Source organism: Staurois parvus, unplaced genomic scaffold (genome assembly GCF_062004578.1).
Source record: "Staurois parvus isolate SC_StPar_1 unplaced genomic scaffold, SC_StPar_1.0 ptg000244l, whole genome shotgun sequence".
NCBI lineage: Eukaryota > Metazoa > Chordata > Amphibia > Anura > Ranidae > Staurois > Staurois parvus.
Window position 1 is genome coordinate 10,560,936 of NW_028318040.1, and position 17,252 is coordinate 10,578,187.

Below are 17,252 nucleotides of genomic sequence, written 5' to 3' on the forward strand. Positions count from 1 at the left end.
AGTTACCTGAAGCAGGACTTCTGAATTTCAAAAACGTTTTGCAGCTACTTTTGTAGCTCAAATTGGGCAGATTTGCACGTCTTTGGCAAATTTTTATTCCCAAAATCTAGCAACAAGTGATGCAATAGATGATATTGGGCACAATTCACTAAGAGGTACCTTACGGCATCTGAGTATGCAGTAGGATACCGCACAGCATTTAAAAAAAAATATATATTTCAATTCACTAAAAACCAGGACTAAAATACCGCAGGAATTATTTTATCAAGTCATGCGATATTTTAGTAGTGAAAACCATGTGTTAATGTTTCAGCAGTGTTCCCCACTGACAGCTGAATGTAAAAGAAAGAATTGCTGGCAATTAAAAAATAGTGTGGGCCCCCCCCCCCCCCCCATCCATACCAAGCCCTTCGGATCTGCTATGGATTTTGAGGGGAAGCCCCACGCCCAGGGGCGGACTGACCAGTTGGAAACTCGGGCACCGCCCGAGGGCCCGGGGTCAGTAGGGGGCCCCATGAGATGCCCTTGGTACCTTTTTCATTCGTTTTTTTTTTTTTTGAGTTTGGGCAAGGACACAGGGCCCCATAATCCCCTATTGCCCGGGGGACCCATGAGTTGTCAGTCCGCCCCTGCCCATGCCAAAAAAAAAAATTGGCGTGGGGTCCCCCCCCAAATCCGTACCAGACCCTTGTCCGAGCATGCAGCCCAGCAGGTCAGGAAAGGGTGGGGGAATGAGCAAGCGCCCCCCCCCAACCATACCAGGCTACATGCCCTCAACATGGGGGGTGCTTTGGGGGGGATTCCCCCCAAAGCACCTTGTCCCCATGTTGATGGGGGACAAGGGCCTCTTCCCCAGAACCCTGGGACATTTTAGAATATTCACCACTGCAAAATATCCGGAGGACACATTTTGTGCACAAAAGGGGTTTATATACAGAGCATATGTGAGTGCATTTCTTTTATTAATAAAACGGTTTTAAAGGATATTACACTATGATCTGATTATTCCTCTGCATAAACCACCATGGAAAGGGAGCCTAACGTTTGAACGGCGAAGGACCCCAAACAGCAAGATACCATCCCATCCATTTTGACCCATTTAAAGAGACACAATCGTGATATGACAGTTTGGTCATATATTTGAGGTGAGAGCACATCTGGTGAGGGAGCACAGTAAATGCAAGTTTTCTCACTTACAAAATCAAAGAAGCATGGGATATTTCATTATAAAAGGAACTGAGCACGGTTGAAGAAGCATATGTATGGATTCTTCCTTATAATTTCTATTTTATTTTTAGGTTTTAACTATTGCACCTTTTTGCTATGGATATGGCCATTGCTATTTATTTTGGCAATTCGTTTTTTTGATCATAACGTGTATGCATATTGGTTTTGCATATTGATAATTACTTTCGCACCCATTATATTAGCACCTGGTTGCACTTATTTAATACTGATTTATTTTGAGTAACTTTTGTGAAGCACTGCACATTTCTGTTCAATAGTATTGGTTAGCACACTAGTGTGAGTATGTGTTAGATGCAGGTGATTCACAATTAGCACTTGGTACCAATTACCATTTACATAGCAGCTCACAAGCTTTCACTTTTTTTTTGACTCTCTCCCATTTTCAGATTTGCAGATGATCACTGAGTGCCTGCAGGGATCTGGTGATTGACATCCCCAGCTGACAATAGCGGCGTAGGTAGGGTGGTGTGCCTGCCTTCCCAGAAATGCAAATCACACATATATATACACACACACACACACACACATGATTTTGCACAGCTGTGCAGCCCTTTAGCAGTCCTTCTGCTATAGGGCAGATGGAATGTGGATAATGTTTGTTTTTTATTTTATTTTTTGTTACATGTTATGTTATATATTGTGCAATGTTCTGTTATATAATATGTTCTATATTATGTTCTGTTATATTATATGTGCTTGATATATTTTACATGATAAGCTATGTTGTTGTTTTATGTTCTGTGTTATAGTATATTGTATATTACATGCTATGTTATATGATATCTGTTTTTTAATTTGTTATGTTTTATTATATTTTATATTGTTTTATGTTATGTTGTAAGTTTTATGTGTTTATAGGCAGAGGCAAAGGTGAAAGATCACATTTGGTGTGGCAACGGTGACTGCTTTGAACATACACTGCGCAGAATAAAGACCTGACCATCCTCTTCTGTATTATGCAAAAAAAATGTATATTTTATGTTGCTTGTTTTTTATGTTTTGTTATATGTTATGGTATATATTTTGTAATGTTATGTTATATTATATAAAATGTTATGTTATATTTTAAATGTATGTTATTTTATGTTGTGTGTTAAAGTATATATTATGTTATATGTATTTTATGTGGGTTTTCTTGTGTTATATAATGGTATATGTTATATTCTGTTATGTTTTTTATGGTTTATGTTATGTTACTTTAAGGGGGGTGTGTGTGTGTATATATATGTGTGTGTGTGTGGTGTGTGGTTTGTGTGTATTGTTTGTGTGTGTGTGTGTGTGTGTGTGTGTGTGTGTGTATATATATATATATATATACTGTATATATATATAATGGTATGATGCAAAATATGTTATGCTATGTTGTGTGTTGTTATGAAATGGTTTGATATATGACTTGAAATGATGGTATAATATGTTATGATAAAAAATGACGGTAGGATATGATGTTATTTGATGATCATTGGACATGGTACATAAGCTTGTTGAGCTGCTAGGGCTTGCATATATCTATGAAGCTGAAATCTATGTCAGGGTCACCCAAGGTGGACACGTTCTGGTGGAGATATTAGACTAATAATATACACCCATCTGGACAGCAGATCACATTTGGTGTGACAATGGTGACAGCATCAAACTTACACTGTGCAGAAGAAAGGCCTAGCAACCTACTTCTGTATTATATCAAGAAATATTATGTTATGTTGCATGTTTTATATGTTATGTTACATATTACGTTATTTTATATGCTATGCTATATGTGGTGTTATATTTTAAATGTTTTGCTATGTTATATGCGATATCTTATGTTATGCTATATGCTATGTCATTTATTGTTATGTGTTCTAATATACAGTATGTTGTGATCTATGCTATGTTATATGCAGTGGTATGTGATATGTTATCTTATATGGTAAATGTTTTGTTATGTTATAAGTTATGTGTTATAGGCTGAAGTGTTGAAGCGAAAGATCACATTTGGCATGAGAACAGTGAGTTTTGATCTTCTTTTGCCCAGAAGAAAACCTGGTCATCATCTACTTCTATATTTTGCCAAGAAATGTTATATAACAAATTAAAAAGAAACAACATAATATATATTATGTTATATAGTATGTAATGTTATGTTATATAATTTGTTATATGTTATGTTACATTTTAAATGTTATGTTATATAGTATATGTAATCTTACATGCTATGTTATGTTATATGGTATATGTTTTTCAACATGTTATGCTATATGGTCAGGGGTGGACTGATCATTTGGAAACTCGGGCACTGCCCGAGGGCCCGGGGTCAGTAGGGGGCCCCATGAGATGCCCCTGGTACTTTTTTTTTTTTTTTTTTTTTTCTTTTTCATAGGCTTTTTTGAGTTTGGGCAAGGAAACAGGGGCCCCATGATCCCCTATTGCCCGGGGGGCCCCATGAGTTGTCAGTCCGCCCCTGTATATGGTATATGTTTTGTAACAAGTTATTTTATGTTGTATATCTTATGTTGTTTTATATTATAGCGCAAAGATGCAAGATGACATTCGGTGTGACAATGGGGACTGCTTCGAATTTATAATGTGCAGAAAAAAGGCCTAGTCATCTACTTCTGTATTATGCCAAGAAATGTTATGTTTGATGTTTGTTTTGTTTTATGTTATGTTACATATTATGTAATGTTATCTTAAAAGTTTTGTTATATATGTTATTGTATATGCTATGCTATGTTATGTTATCTGTTATATATGTTATATTTTAAATGTTATGCTTTTGTTATGTTATTTTATGTTTTTTTCATGTGTTCTAGTATATTTTATAAAATATATATTTTATGTTATATTAAATTTTATATGTTATATGTTGCTTTATGTTGTGTTAGTTAGTATGTGTTATAGGCAGTGTTGAAGGTGAAGGATCACATTTGGTGTGGCAATGGTGATAGCTTCAAACTTACACATTGCAGAAGAGATATAATGTTTGTTATATGTTGTCTTACATATGATGTAATGATTTTTTTTTTATAAATTATATTATTATAAATGCTATGTTATGTTATATTTTAAATGTTATGAAATTTTATATGCTATGGTATTTTATTTTATGCAAGTGTTTTTAATATGTTGTATGTATTTTATATGTTTTATTTTATGTTATATGATATGTTGTTTGTTTTTTATATTTTGTTATATGCTATGTTATTTTATATGTGCTTGTATTTAAAATGATATGCTATGTTATATATTATGTTGTGTTATAGCAGGGCTTAAAATTTCAAATCTTGACCAACTAGCCAGGCACAAACCTTACTCTCCACCAGTTGCCCCACCCCACCTTGCCCAGGTCCGCCCCCAACCCCACCCCAGCCATGCCCCCAACCACGCCCCCTTAAAGCTTATGAAATTACATTTTTATTTAGAATAAAGAGTCCAAATATAAAACTGTATACAGTAATGTATATCCCAGCTCCCCTGTACTCCATTATAGTGATATGACATGTATACAGTAATGTATATCCCAGCTCCCCTGTACTCCATTATAGTGATATGACATGTATACGGTAATGTATATCCCAGCTCTCCTGTACTCCATTATAGTGATATGACATGTATACGGTAATGTATATCCCAGCTCCCCTGTACTCCATTATAGTGATATGACATGTACACGGTAATGTATATCCCAGCTCTCCTGTACTCCATTATAGTGATATGACATGTATACGGTGATGTATATCCCCCCTCCCCTGTACTCCATTATAGTGATATGACATGTACACGGTGATGTATATCCCAGCTCCCCTGTACTCCATTATAGTGATATGACATGTACACGGTGATGTATATCCCCCCTCCCCTGTACTCCATTATAGTGATATGACATGTACACGGTGATGTATATCCCAGCTCCCCTGTACTCCATTATAGTGATATGACATGTACACGGTGATGTATATCCCAGCTCCCCTGTACTCCATTATAGTGATATGACATGTACACGGTGATGTATATCCCAGCTCCCCTGTACTCCATTATAGTGATATGACATGTACACGGTGATGTATATCCCAGCTCCCCTGTACTCCATTATAGTGATATGACATGTACACGGTGATGTATATCCCAGCTCCCCTGTACTCCATTATAGTGATATGACATGTACACGGTGATGTATATCCCAGCTCCCCTGTACTCCATTATAGTGATATGACATGTACACGGTGATGTATATCCCAGCTCCCCTGTACTCCATTATAGTGATATGACATGTACACAGTAATGTATATCCCAGCTCCCCTGTACTCCATTATAGTGATATGACATGTATACAGTACTTACTCCTTGAATCCCCCACGGTGGTGGAGAGGGTGTCTCCTTTCAGCGGAGGAGAGCGGGCCTCTCTTGCACCTGTCCCCTCAGCGGTGGTGCCGAAGAAGCCAGAAACTGGAACTCGAAAACCGGAACTCGGCTTCACAATGAGGCTTGGAGTGCAGCCGCTCCATCATCTGTGCTCGCTGCTAGAGAATTTCTCCTTGCATTTGGCGAGCGGCTTTTTCAAGCCCTGTGTTATAGTATATGTTATGTTACATGTTATGTTACAGTATATGTTATGTTTTATGGTACATGTTTTCTAATGTGTTTGTTTTGTTACATTTTGATGTTTTATGTTATGTTATTTGTCATGTGTTATAGGCAGTGTTGAAGGTGAAAGATCACATTTGGTGTAACAACGGGGGCAGCTTCAAACTTAGACGCAGAAGAAAATCCTGGCCATTTAAGTCTGTAATATGCCAAGAATGTTATTATGTAATGTTATCTTAAATATTTTCTTATATATCATGTTATCTTATATGCTATGTTATGCTATATTTTAAATGCTGTTTTATGTTATTTTATGTTTTATGTCATCTATTATATAATATGTCTTTTATGTTATGTTACATGCTTTGTTATATGTTATGGAATATGTTTTATGTGTTAATTTATGTTATGTTATAAGTTATGTGTTCTATACAGTGCTGAAGGTGAAAGATCACATTTGGTGTGGTATTTTTTATGTTTTGTTAGATTACATGTTCTGTAATGTTATATATTTTAAATGACATGCTATGTTATGTTTTATGTTATAATATATATTATGATACATGCTATGTTATATTCAATGGTATGTGTTATGTGATGTTCTAACTCAGGCCTTGAAATTTCCACTCGCCTGCTCGCCAATGGTGAGTGGAAATTATGGTGGGGGCGAGTGTGTCCCCCAGGGCCGTCTTGCTGAGCGGGCTCAGAGCTCAGGCCGGATCTGTCATTGGCACTGGGAGCCGTCAGACTGCTCAATTGCTGAGCACAGTGAAAGCAAAGCAAGGAGTGTGTGCTGTGCTTTCTGCCTCTCCCTAGAGTGCAGTACCCGGATCTGTGAGTGAACAACGAAGTACTGCAACTTTTTATAGGGCTGTGTGTGTGTGCGCCTAATTTCAGCTCACTCTGGTCACAGGATCCTCTGTCAGCCAGTGGTGGCACCTAATGTGTGTATCTGTACATGTGTCTGCATGTATGTACATGTATGTGTGTGTACATACGTGTCTGTGTTTATGTACATGTGTCTGTACGTGCCTGTGTGTGTGTGTGTACATGTTTCTGTGTGTGTATGTACAAGTCTGTGTGTGTGTACAGGTGTCTCTGTTTTGTGTGTGTTTGTTGGTGGCGAGTAACTCTTAGGGCCTGGCTAGTAGCTTAGGACTTGTAATTTTAAGCCCTGTTCTAAGTTATGTGTTATAGGTTGAAGTGTTTAAAGAGAAAGATCACATTTGGAGTGAAAACAGTGACAGCTTCGATCTTCTTTTGCGCAGAAGAAAGGCCTGGCCCTCTACTTCTGTTTTATGCCAACAAATGTTATATATTGTTTCTTTCATTTTTGTTATAATATGTTATATAATAAGTTATGTTATGGTATATATGTATGTTTTAAATGTTATTTTAAGTTTTAGGTTGTGTTATAGTATATGTTATGTTACATGGTGTATGTTTTGTAACAAGTTATTTTGTTATCTTTTTTTATGTTCTGTTATAAGTTATGTGTTATAGGCGAACGATCACATTTTGTGTGGCAACAGTGAGAGCTTCGAACTTACTCTGCGTAGATGAAAGGCTTTGCCATCTACTTCTATATTATGTAAAGTAATGTTATATATCCACTTGCCCTCCAAAAGATTTACCCCTCTTCCTGACCAGGCCATTTTTTGCGATATGGCACTGTGTTACTTTAACTGACAATTGCACGGGCATGCAATGCTGTACATGAATAAAAATTATGTAATTTTTTTCCCCACCATTAGACCTTTCTTTAGGTGTTATTTGATTACCTCTGCATTTTTAATTTTTTGTGCTAAAAACAAAAAAAGTGACAATTTAAAAAACAACCAAAAAACTATTGATTACTGTCCATGATACTTTTTTTATTTGCATTAACATACAATTTTCAGGACAAGCTTTCGGGGTATGTCCCCTTTTACAAGGTCCAAGCAGTACTACTTCACAAAGTTTTAGCAGAATGTTAAAATAAACAATCTCCGAGTGGAAAAAAAAACAAAACCGAAAACGACATGCACAAACAAATGTACACAGCGATGGTTATAAAACTAGGATTAGACTACAGATAAGACAGAGCAAAAGCAAAGACTAGGGGGGGTTGGGATGACAGTCACAGAGGGGGTCCTAAAACTGTTGGATAATGAGTGAGGAACCCCATGTCCCAATTAAGGCCATTATCTTTTGTATCAAGCAGAAATATTCTAAGTTCAAAAGTTTTCCTCTCCTGGATAGTTTTGAAATGCCCTTTAAGGACTAATATATTGCTGTGCAGAGAGATGCAAAGCAGTATTTCCATGCTGACAAGAGAGAGACCTGTGTTTACACACAGGTCTCTACCCTGTTAGCTTTGCCAGTGATCACGGATTGCTGGCCAGAACCCGGTGATTGACGTCCCCAGCCACCATTAGCAGCGCGGGTAGGGCGGCGGGCGTGCCCCCTAACAAGAAATGCAAATCATGTATATATACATGATTTTTCAAAGCTGTGCTGCCTTATAGCAGTACTTCTTCTATTGGGCGGATGGTAAGTGGTTAATAACTGACTTCACTGAGCTTCTAGGCATTGACAAAGACTTTTAAATGTTTTTGTATCCATCTCCTGATTTGTGCCTGTCCACAACTTTTATCCCGGAGATCTTTTTTTTACAGTGCCTTGCCACCCATAGTTGATTATTTGCTTCAGTTGCACTATCAGGGACTGAAATGCTCCAAGAAAGCTCTTTTCATGCTAAGCTAATCAAAACAACCACAGCTGATCATAGCTGAAAGTCAAATGGCTTTGTGTGCCATTGAGAAGGTGATTACCTATACCAGATTGAGTTTACAAGTCACTTCTACAAGGGGGTGATCCTTTTTAATCCCACGGGTTTTTTGCTTCCTGAATGATCCCTTTAATAATTTCTTAGGTTGTACAGGGAATTTTAAGAAGCTTATGGCTGAGCTGAAACCTGTTATTTTGAAAAGCTTTAATAGGGATTTGTTCTTCATAATAGATTAATGCATGCATATCAGTTTCTACTTTGTTATTGGCTATATAATACAGTATTAGCATTGTTTGTTTAAATGGCTGCAAATCATGATCTGTTTCTGAATTTTGATTATGCAGATAAAAATAAGAGAATGGCAACAAGTTTAGTAATTTGAGAGTAAGTGAGTGCAATAAAAGTACTAATAAGGAATAAGCAACGTGCAATGCTGTAAATAAAAAACATTCACATTAAAATATCTGAGTATTTGATGACAGACCGATATTACAGGAAAGTATATGTTAGAGTAACCCTGTCAGCAAAAAAAAATTAAAAATACAAAATTCAATGCTACCTGCCAAAAAAAAAATAGTGAATACCTTTCTGGCAGCATGAACAACAGAAAAGGTAAGTACTCTCTCATTTTTTGCAGGTTGCCTTTGTTTGCAGATTTATTTTGTGTTATTATTTCACTGACTGGGCTGCTTTTCATGTTTTCAAGCAATTATTTTATGCTAGGGGTAACCAGGTTCATAATAATTATATGTTATCTGCCCTGCAACACTGCTTACATTTTGATTCTAAGTACTGCATCCTTGGTCTTTCATACTGCTTGCAAATTCTGTCAAGGTTTGATCACCTTCTGACCAAGCAAAGATGAAGGTTTTACTGCTAACAACAAAGCTTGTCCTGTAAGTGAAACAAATATGTCTGGCTTTAGTTACCATTTAAGGGATAATGAATACCTTGGTACATTTAAAATTAAAAATTTAAATGCATTCAATTGTACTAATGCAATAAGGCATATCCAGATATAAAGGCTAGTATATAGCTTTTTCCCTTTTTTATGAATTGGCATGCTCTTCCTATCACTTTATGAAATCACTAGTAGTACAGTTCCAGAGCAACACAGGGTATTTTTTAAAATAACCTAATGTTTATATAAGAATGACTCAAGAACTAGCTACCGTATTTTTCGCCGTATAAGACGCACTTTTTCTTCCCCAAAACTGGGGGGGAAATGTCAGTGCGTCTTATGGAGCGAATATGGAGCGGCCGGTCCGGTATTTCCACCGCGGCCGTGTCAGAATACTGGGCCAGCCGCTCAGCTCTGCAGCGGGACCTTACCTGTTCCTCTACCCAGCGGCGTGCTGTCTTCCCGGCTTCTGTAGTGTGGGCACTGGGCATGACAGCCGGGTGCCAAGTGCGCATGCGCAAGAAGCGGTGCTTTTTGTGAATGGTAAGGTGGTACCTGGGACACATGACAGATCCCAGAAGCCGCCGGACCAATAACAAAGCGCAAGTGCTTCTCGCTCATGCGCACTGGGCACCCGGCTGTCATGCCGAGCACCATTACAGAAGCCGGGAAGACAGCGCGCAGCTGGATCGAGGAACAGGTAAGATCAAACAAAAACTCTGCGGAAGTAAGAGCGGGTACCTGTCAAATTCAGGTACCCGCTCCCCAAAGGTCAGCAGTCATCTGTACTGTCCGCAGTCTCTGGTCATCCCGGTGCTGTCCACAGTCTCTGGTCATCCCTGTGCTGTCCGCAGTCTCTGGTCATCCCTGTGCTGTCCGCAGTCTCTGGTCATCTCCTGTACTGTGTCTGCAGTCCATTAGTTCAGAATTTTTTTTTTTCCTGTTTTCTGCCTCTAAAACCTAGGCGCGTCTTATGGTCAGGTGCATCTTATACGGCGAAAAATACAGTATACTTTTAAATGCAGGGGACTAGAGAGCTGTAAAAATGGAAAAGGAGTGTTCATGCAATATCTGTTGTGGAAAAAGGTCATGTAAATATCTATCCAATAAGAATACACCTGTTAACATGACCAGTTATACAATTTATTTTTGGCTGGTGGCTCTCAACCCTTTTCATCTCCAGAGCTTCTTGTTAATATAATAAGGACTGACTTATATAATAGGGTTTGGTATTTCCTTTGAACTGTACTGAGATAATTATGTATGTAGGGTGCTATTGCTGATTCCCATCTCAAAATGCTACTGAAAATATTTTGCTATCTCATACCAATATTCCCTTATTATCAAATTGTGAATCTGACATATTACATGGACTGACAACAGTGGCAAACTTCCCACATTGGCATCTCTTCTTACCCTTAATATGAATACTTCATGGACATTGAATGACTTCCTCCTAACTGAAATAGCATTTTGTTCAGTTATCAGGGACTCACTTTCAGACTACATTCAACACAACTCCACCCCAGAGATTGTACCCTGTTCATTTATACTAATGTTCATACTATAGTTAATCTTTAAACATATTACTTTATGTGGTCCCCTTGCAACACCCATGGTGGCTTTTTTCAGCCATCCCTCACCACAGTACCATGACCTCACAAACTCTGGTGATCTACTCACAGAATAGCCAGAGCTTCTTCTCCTCCATAAAGAGAACGAATGTCTTCCTTTATCATAAATCACGACCAGGGGATATTGTCTGCTTACAGGAGACCAGATTTTCCTCCCCATCTGCCCCATGCTTTCTTAGCTCACACTACCCTTCTTTTTATACAGCCTCAGCTCAGGAAAGAGTTTGAGGGATCCTGATTGTTCTTCAGAGCTAATTTTCCTTCACCTGCTCCTTAGAGATACTGGGCCCCCTCCAGGAGATACCTATTTCTACAAGGGATATGACTTTTTCCAGGAATCCCATATGCGCACACCCTTGCAATCCTCGGCAATGGTTGATGTATGGAAAGAAATGCATTCTAAAACTAAGGACTTCAATTCCTATTCAAATCCTCACTAGAGCGTTTGGAAGATTGATCACATCTTCATACTATTACAACAATTACCTCTAGCCACTGAAATAGACATTCAAACTACTCCCTGGTCAGATCATAGTCTTATCCTTCCTGATTCACTTCAGGCTATTGCAACCCAATCAGCCAATCTTTAGATAGAGATTGAACAAATTTTTCCTCACAACTCAAGAAATTTTCCTCCAACTTCAAACTAGCATTCAGAACTGTGGACCAGTATCTTTCCCAGTTACCCTCTGGAAGGTCACCATCAAGGAGCACCTGATTTAAATGGTCTTTTGTAGGAAGGCAAAACATGAACAGTGAATCCGCAAACTTTCCTTTCTATTAGTCCAAGCTTGGAAAGCTCAACCCACTCCAGGGACCAGGAACATGTGTGATACATACATCACAGAATTGAATCTCTTGCTTACAGAGCAACTAGAAAAGGTTATTTTCTCATCCAAACACAAATTCTACTCCTGTAGAAAAACCTGCCCTATGTTAGCCAAAAAACTTAATTCAGAAGGGAAACCTTTTAACCCTATATGATTGTGAAACAGATCAGGTGACCTTACCTTTAACCCTTTAAAAATTTCTCTCTGCCCTTCATAACCAGCCAGACTCTTTTGCACATGACAAAGCAGACCAATTTTTTCAGCATCTATGCCTCCCTCCCTATCTATGCCTCAGTGAGACTGCCCGTAGAACCCTTAATAAGGAATTTTCAAATATTGAAGTCCTCTCAGCTGCCACATTTCTGAAACCACCCAAAACCCCAGGAACCAATAGTTTCTCCAGCCTTTATTACAATAAATATTCCTTACTCATGGCCCCACACTTGACTTTCCTGTTCAGTGTTCTCAAAACAGGAGCTTGCCTCTCACCTATGTCTTACCAGGTGCACATAACTACGATCCCTAAGAGTTCAGATAAGGCTTCAGATCCCCAACAGTTTCAACCAATTTCCCTCCTGAATGTTGATTCATTGTTTGGCAAAGTCCTTAGCCTCTGTATCAATAAATATCTAAACTTCCTAATTCAAAGGAAATGATTGCCCAGGTTGGCAAGCTGGAGATCTTATGCACATAGTTATCCACTCTGCTTACCTCAAGCATCACCAGAGAATACCAGGTTTTCTCCTTTTCCTTGATATAAAGAAGGAATTTGATTCCCTGTCCTTGGACTATCAGCGCTATGTTTTGCAAAACTGGGAGCTCCATGCTTTCCTCTATATCTATCCTATATTCCTCTTCCTTGGCCACGGATATATAAGCAGACTATGAGTCCCCAGTTTCAATATCCCCTGAGGTACTCACCAATGTTGCCCACTTTGTCGCTGAAATCTATTATGTGGGACTACATTACAAGATTAATCTCCTTGCTGATGATGCCCTACTGACTCTTACTAACCCTATCACAACCCTGCCATTTATTCATAGCATATTTACCCAATTTGCTCAGATCTCAGGCCTTACAGTAAACCAGAATAAAATTACTGCCCTGAACATCACACCGCTTTCCAAAATGGTCTCCCAAACCCAACCTTGCTTCCTTTACCTCTGGTCTACCTGGAATACCTAGGCATTAAACTGACCCCTCACTATAATTTCCTTTTTCTATCAATTACTATCCTTTGCTGAGATCTCTAACTTTGCTTTTACAATCATGGAAATTCCCCCTGCTGTCTTGGATAGGCTGCATCAATGCTGTGAAAATTACTGTTCTCCCTAAAGTTCCTAAAGTGGATACTCTGCTTCATTTGGGCGAATGACCCAGAGTCACCCGTTCCACTTTTTTCGTATATAGAGTACAGGGAGGCTTAGAACTCCCCTATGTAGAAAGATACTACAAAGCAGCCAAAAACTTGCAACTCTTATTACTGCTTGAAACCTTAAATGTAGCCCGTTGGGTTCTTTTAGAGGTACCTTACTGCATTACCATTTCTATCTCTACTTACTCTGGCTCCCACACAAAGCTCACCCATCTCCCAAGCCCTCTTACATCACATAGCTTAACAAACTGGCATTTGGTTCAATATTAAGTCAAATCAATGCCCCCCTTCCTCCCCTTACTGCCAATTCTTAATAACCCACTGTTCCTTCAGGTATGGACCAACCAGAAGCGTTTTTTCTGTGGACCACTCAAGGCTTCATTCACATCATTTCCTAACCTCACATTCCTTCCCATCTTGGTCAGCTCCACAAGAACATAACCAAGTAACTAGCACAAAACATTTTCATTATCTTCAAATCTGCCACTGGATTTCAGCTCTTAGGAAAAATTCAGAGTTCCCATACACAAAATCAGTTTTTGAACACATTTGCCTGAGATCCCTGGGGTCTCCAAGGCTTAATTCCCTACTATAATCTACTTTGCTGTACTCTACTACCAGGGAGGGCCCCAAGTCCTCTATTTCATTTGCTCAGAATCTGGAGAGAGACCTTGCCAACCCTGTGGAAATTGCAGACTGGAACAAAACCTGGTTTGAATAGCAACATTTTCCTTTAATACTTCTATCTTGTAAGAAGCATATATAGTCCTTTTTCTGTAATACTGGATGCCAGCACAATTAGCTAATGCCATCCCAACATATGATAGACAATTCAGAGGTTGTGGGCTTCAGGGATATGTACTACATGTCTATTGGTCCTATCCAGTTGACTCCTTTCTGGGTTAGAACTTTAGGCCTCCTCCAAACCTTATTCCTTTTAGTTGCCCCAAAGGAAACAAAGATGGCCCTTCTGGATTATCCAGCCCTGGACCTTTTCCTACACCAACAGAAGCTGGCCATGTACTTATTTTTGGCTGCTACTCAAGTGATTGCTAAAGCTTGGAAGCCCATGGTCCATTTCCAAGAGGTTAAGAGTGTATTCATTTGAATTGTTGGTTAATGAGAAACCCTGGCTTACGTATGCCTTCTCAGCCTTGAATCCATCTAGCCTGAAGTACTTGTAGCCTACATACTAGGTCTAGCCCCAGGTTTAAGGACAACCCACTACCTCTCTTTCCCTGATTCCTCACCATTACTGATTCCACCTTCACTCTCCTCTCTGGCTCTCTAAATGCCACCCCCACTTCTTTTTTACCCCTAGAAGTTCACTTGACATTTGGCTCCTAAGAGTCCATAGAGTCTTTTCTCTCTAGTTCCTCATTTTGCTACTCTAATTGGATCCATGGGCCTCTACTTTAGCCTAACTTCCTACTGTGACGGGAGCGACTTTTGGGGGTGGGGGGACCCCTGTATCATCTCCCCAAATCATTATGTTTAACCCACCCTGTGCCTGTTTAAGGGTACAGGGTGTACATGTGAATGTCCCAGTATTGTGCATTTGTTTGTTGTCCTTTGTCTAGGCAACATGGCTGTCCATTGTTTGTTTGCCATGTGCTCCCCCCATGGTGCTGTGCCTTCCTGTCCAGCCAACTATTATGGGATGTACTGTTTGTGTATTGGTGTAGGGGTTGGTCAATGTCCTTTGCCGCATGGCTGCATCCCATTGTTCTGTGTCTTGGGTTGGTTGGGGTGGTTCCCTGTAGCCCTTCCCACTGATAGGGCGGGCTGATGATGTATTTCCTGTTCCTGGTTGTGTTTCCCCGCCCTCTGTATATATTCTGTGTTTTGTGTTAAAATAAAGAGTTGGCTTTCTGTCTTAAGAGCTGGGTGCTGTCTATTTCCTGAGGGATTTCAAGGGTGTGGTCCGTGGATGGTGTTCGGAGAGGGGAAGCTGCGGGATCACGGAATATACCCAAGTGCGGTCGGGTACCGATTCTGTTACACCTACCTAACACTATTGGCCCCTGAATAGCCCCTAGCTGAGACAAGGCTAGGGCCATATAAATCTATTTTTATATGAACATGATTCTGTATCTCTATCATCTATTACTTACATTATTTAGCCCCTCTGTTAACAACTTTGTTGTAATTCTTAAAAAAACAAACAATAAAGATGATTGAAATAGAAAAAAGGACAAAAAATTTAAAATATTTCACATCTTTGTAAACAAGTTCCTTAGTGTGTGCATATGAGATAATCATAAAGTACATTTTATACTCACAATGGTGAAACTTCCCAAAGGTCAGAATAGTGATTCATTAGAAGATATTCTGAATTGGTTTGGAGATTTAGGGATTGGCTGCAAGCCATATGACTAATGATCTTCATTGTATCATCCACACTTCTAGTTTTGACATCTGATTATGCAATAAGAAAACAAAAAATAAGTGCAATTTCAGCCAAAACTGTCCATTTTTTTTAGAGATGGGCATAATGAAAGACTAATTTCCAGCCTAAACATAACAAATAAAATACATCCTAGCTTATCCAGCTGTAACTACACATCACAATTAGGTTCTAATAGGGAAATGTGCCTTCAGTCCACATCTACAGAAAGGCCCTTACTTGCAAAGCTGCCACCACTCAGCAGAGCAACATGCACTAGCTTTAACATGGTTTGTTCAAGTTTTTAGAGAAGACTCACATGTGAGGGCAGCTGCCTTTTCAATAAAAACACTCAAAATAGTGACCAAATTGTTTCAGCTTCTCAGGACCACACAGCATGACTTCCTAGCTAAGGTGTCCGTTTATGAACCAGCAGTAATAGATCACTGCTCAGTTCTCCGGCATTCTCGGAGAACACAGTTCTGTGAATGCCTTTTATGAAGCAGTTCTCCGAATGAAGGGAGAAGGGTTTCCAAATGCTGGAGAATGGTCTCCAAATGCTGGAAAACGGCTCATTTTACTATAATCTCGTGAGATTACAGTAAAAGATCAGTTTACTAAGCAGAGGTAAATTATCTCTGCTTAGTTTGCGGTCCCTCCGATTCTCCAGCTCTGGGCTGGAGAATCTGGAGGGAGAACACAGATCTCCAGTGAAACACTGAACATGTTCTCCTGAGTGTTATAAACTGTGAATGACCAGAGAATAGCTGCGATCCTCTGAATCACAGCTATTCTCTGTGTCTTAAACGGACACCTAAACCGGCTAGCACTCCTCAATAGATGGAGGTTGCCACCTGAAAAGCAGTCACCCTAAACTAAAAATAAGATATACTGTATGAGACTGCAAACAAATTGGGTCCCGTGCAATGCCCTGTGTGTGTGTGTGTGTGTGTGTGTGTGTGTATATGTGTATATATATATATATATATATATATATATATATATATATATATATAGTGAAGGGAATAAGTATTTGATCCCCTGCTGATTTTGGATGTTTGCCCACTCGCAAAGAAATTATCAGTCTAAAAATTGAATGGTAGGTGTACTGTAACACTGAGAGACAGAATAGCAACAAAAAATTCAAAATAAATGCATGTTTAACCAATTATGCACTGAATTGCATGTTCATGAGGGAAATAGGTATTTGATCCCCTTCACAAAACATGACTTAGTACTTGGTGGCAAATCCCTTGTTGGCAATCACAGAGGTCAGACGTTTCCTGTAGTTGGCCTCATCTCAGGAGGGATTTTGGTCCACTCCTCTTGTCAGATCCTCTCCAAGTCATTAAGGTTTGGTGGCTGATGTTTGGCAACTCGAACTTTCAGCTCCCTCCACAGATTTTCAATCGGATTAAGGTTTGGAGACTGGCTAGGCCACTCCAGGACCTTAATATGCTTCTTCTTGAGCCACTCCTTTGTTGCCTTGGCCGTGTGTTTTGGGTCATTGTCATACTGGAACACCCATCCACGAACCATTT

At 39.2% G+C, this 17,252-nt stretch overlaps 1 protein-coding gene across 1 annotated transcript in view; it reads right to left on the reverse strand.

Annotated features, from left to right (window-relative positions):
- Positions 1 to 9,154: 9,154 nt before the first annotated feature.
- LOC149459884 (complement C3-like) overlaps positions 9,155 to 17,252 on the reverse strand; it is a 230,222-nt gene continuing 222,124 nt past the window's right edge. Inside the window, exons 40-41 of the mRNA XM_089680584.1 lie at positions 15,608 to 15,743; positions 9,155 to 9,478 (exon numbers count right to left, since the gene is read on the reverse strand). Of these exons, the coding sequence (XP_089536710.1) occupies positions 9,370 to 9,478; positions 15,608 to 15,743 (245 nt within the window). The 3' untranslated portion in view covers positions 9,155 to 9,369. The remainder of the gene's footprint in view (positions 9,479 to 15,607; positions 15,744 to 17,252) is intronic.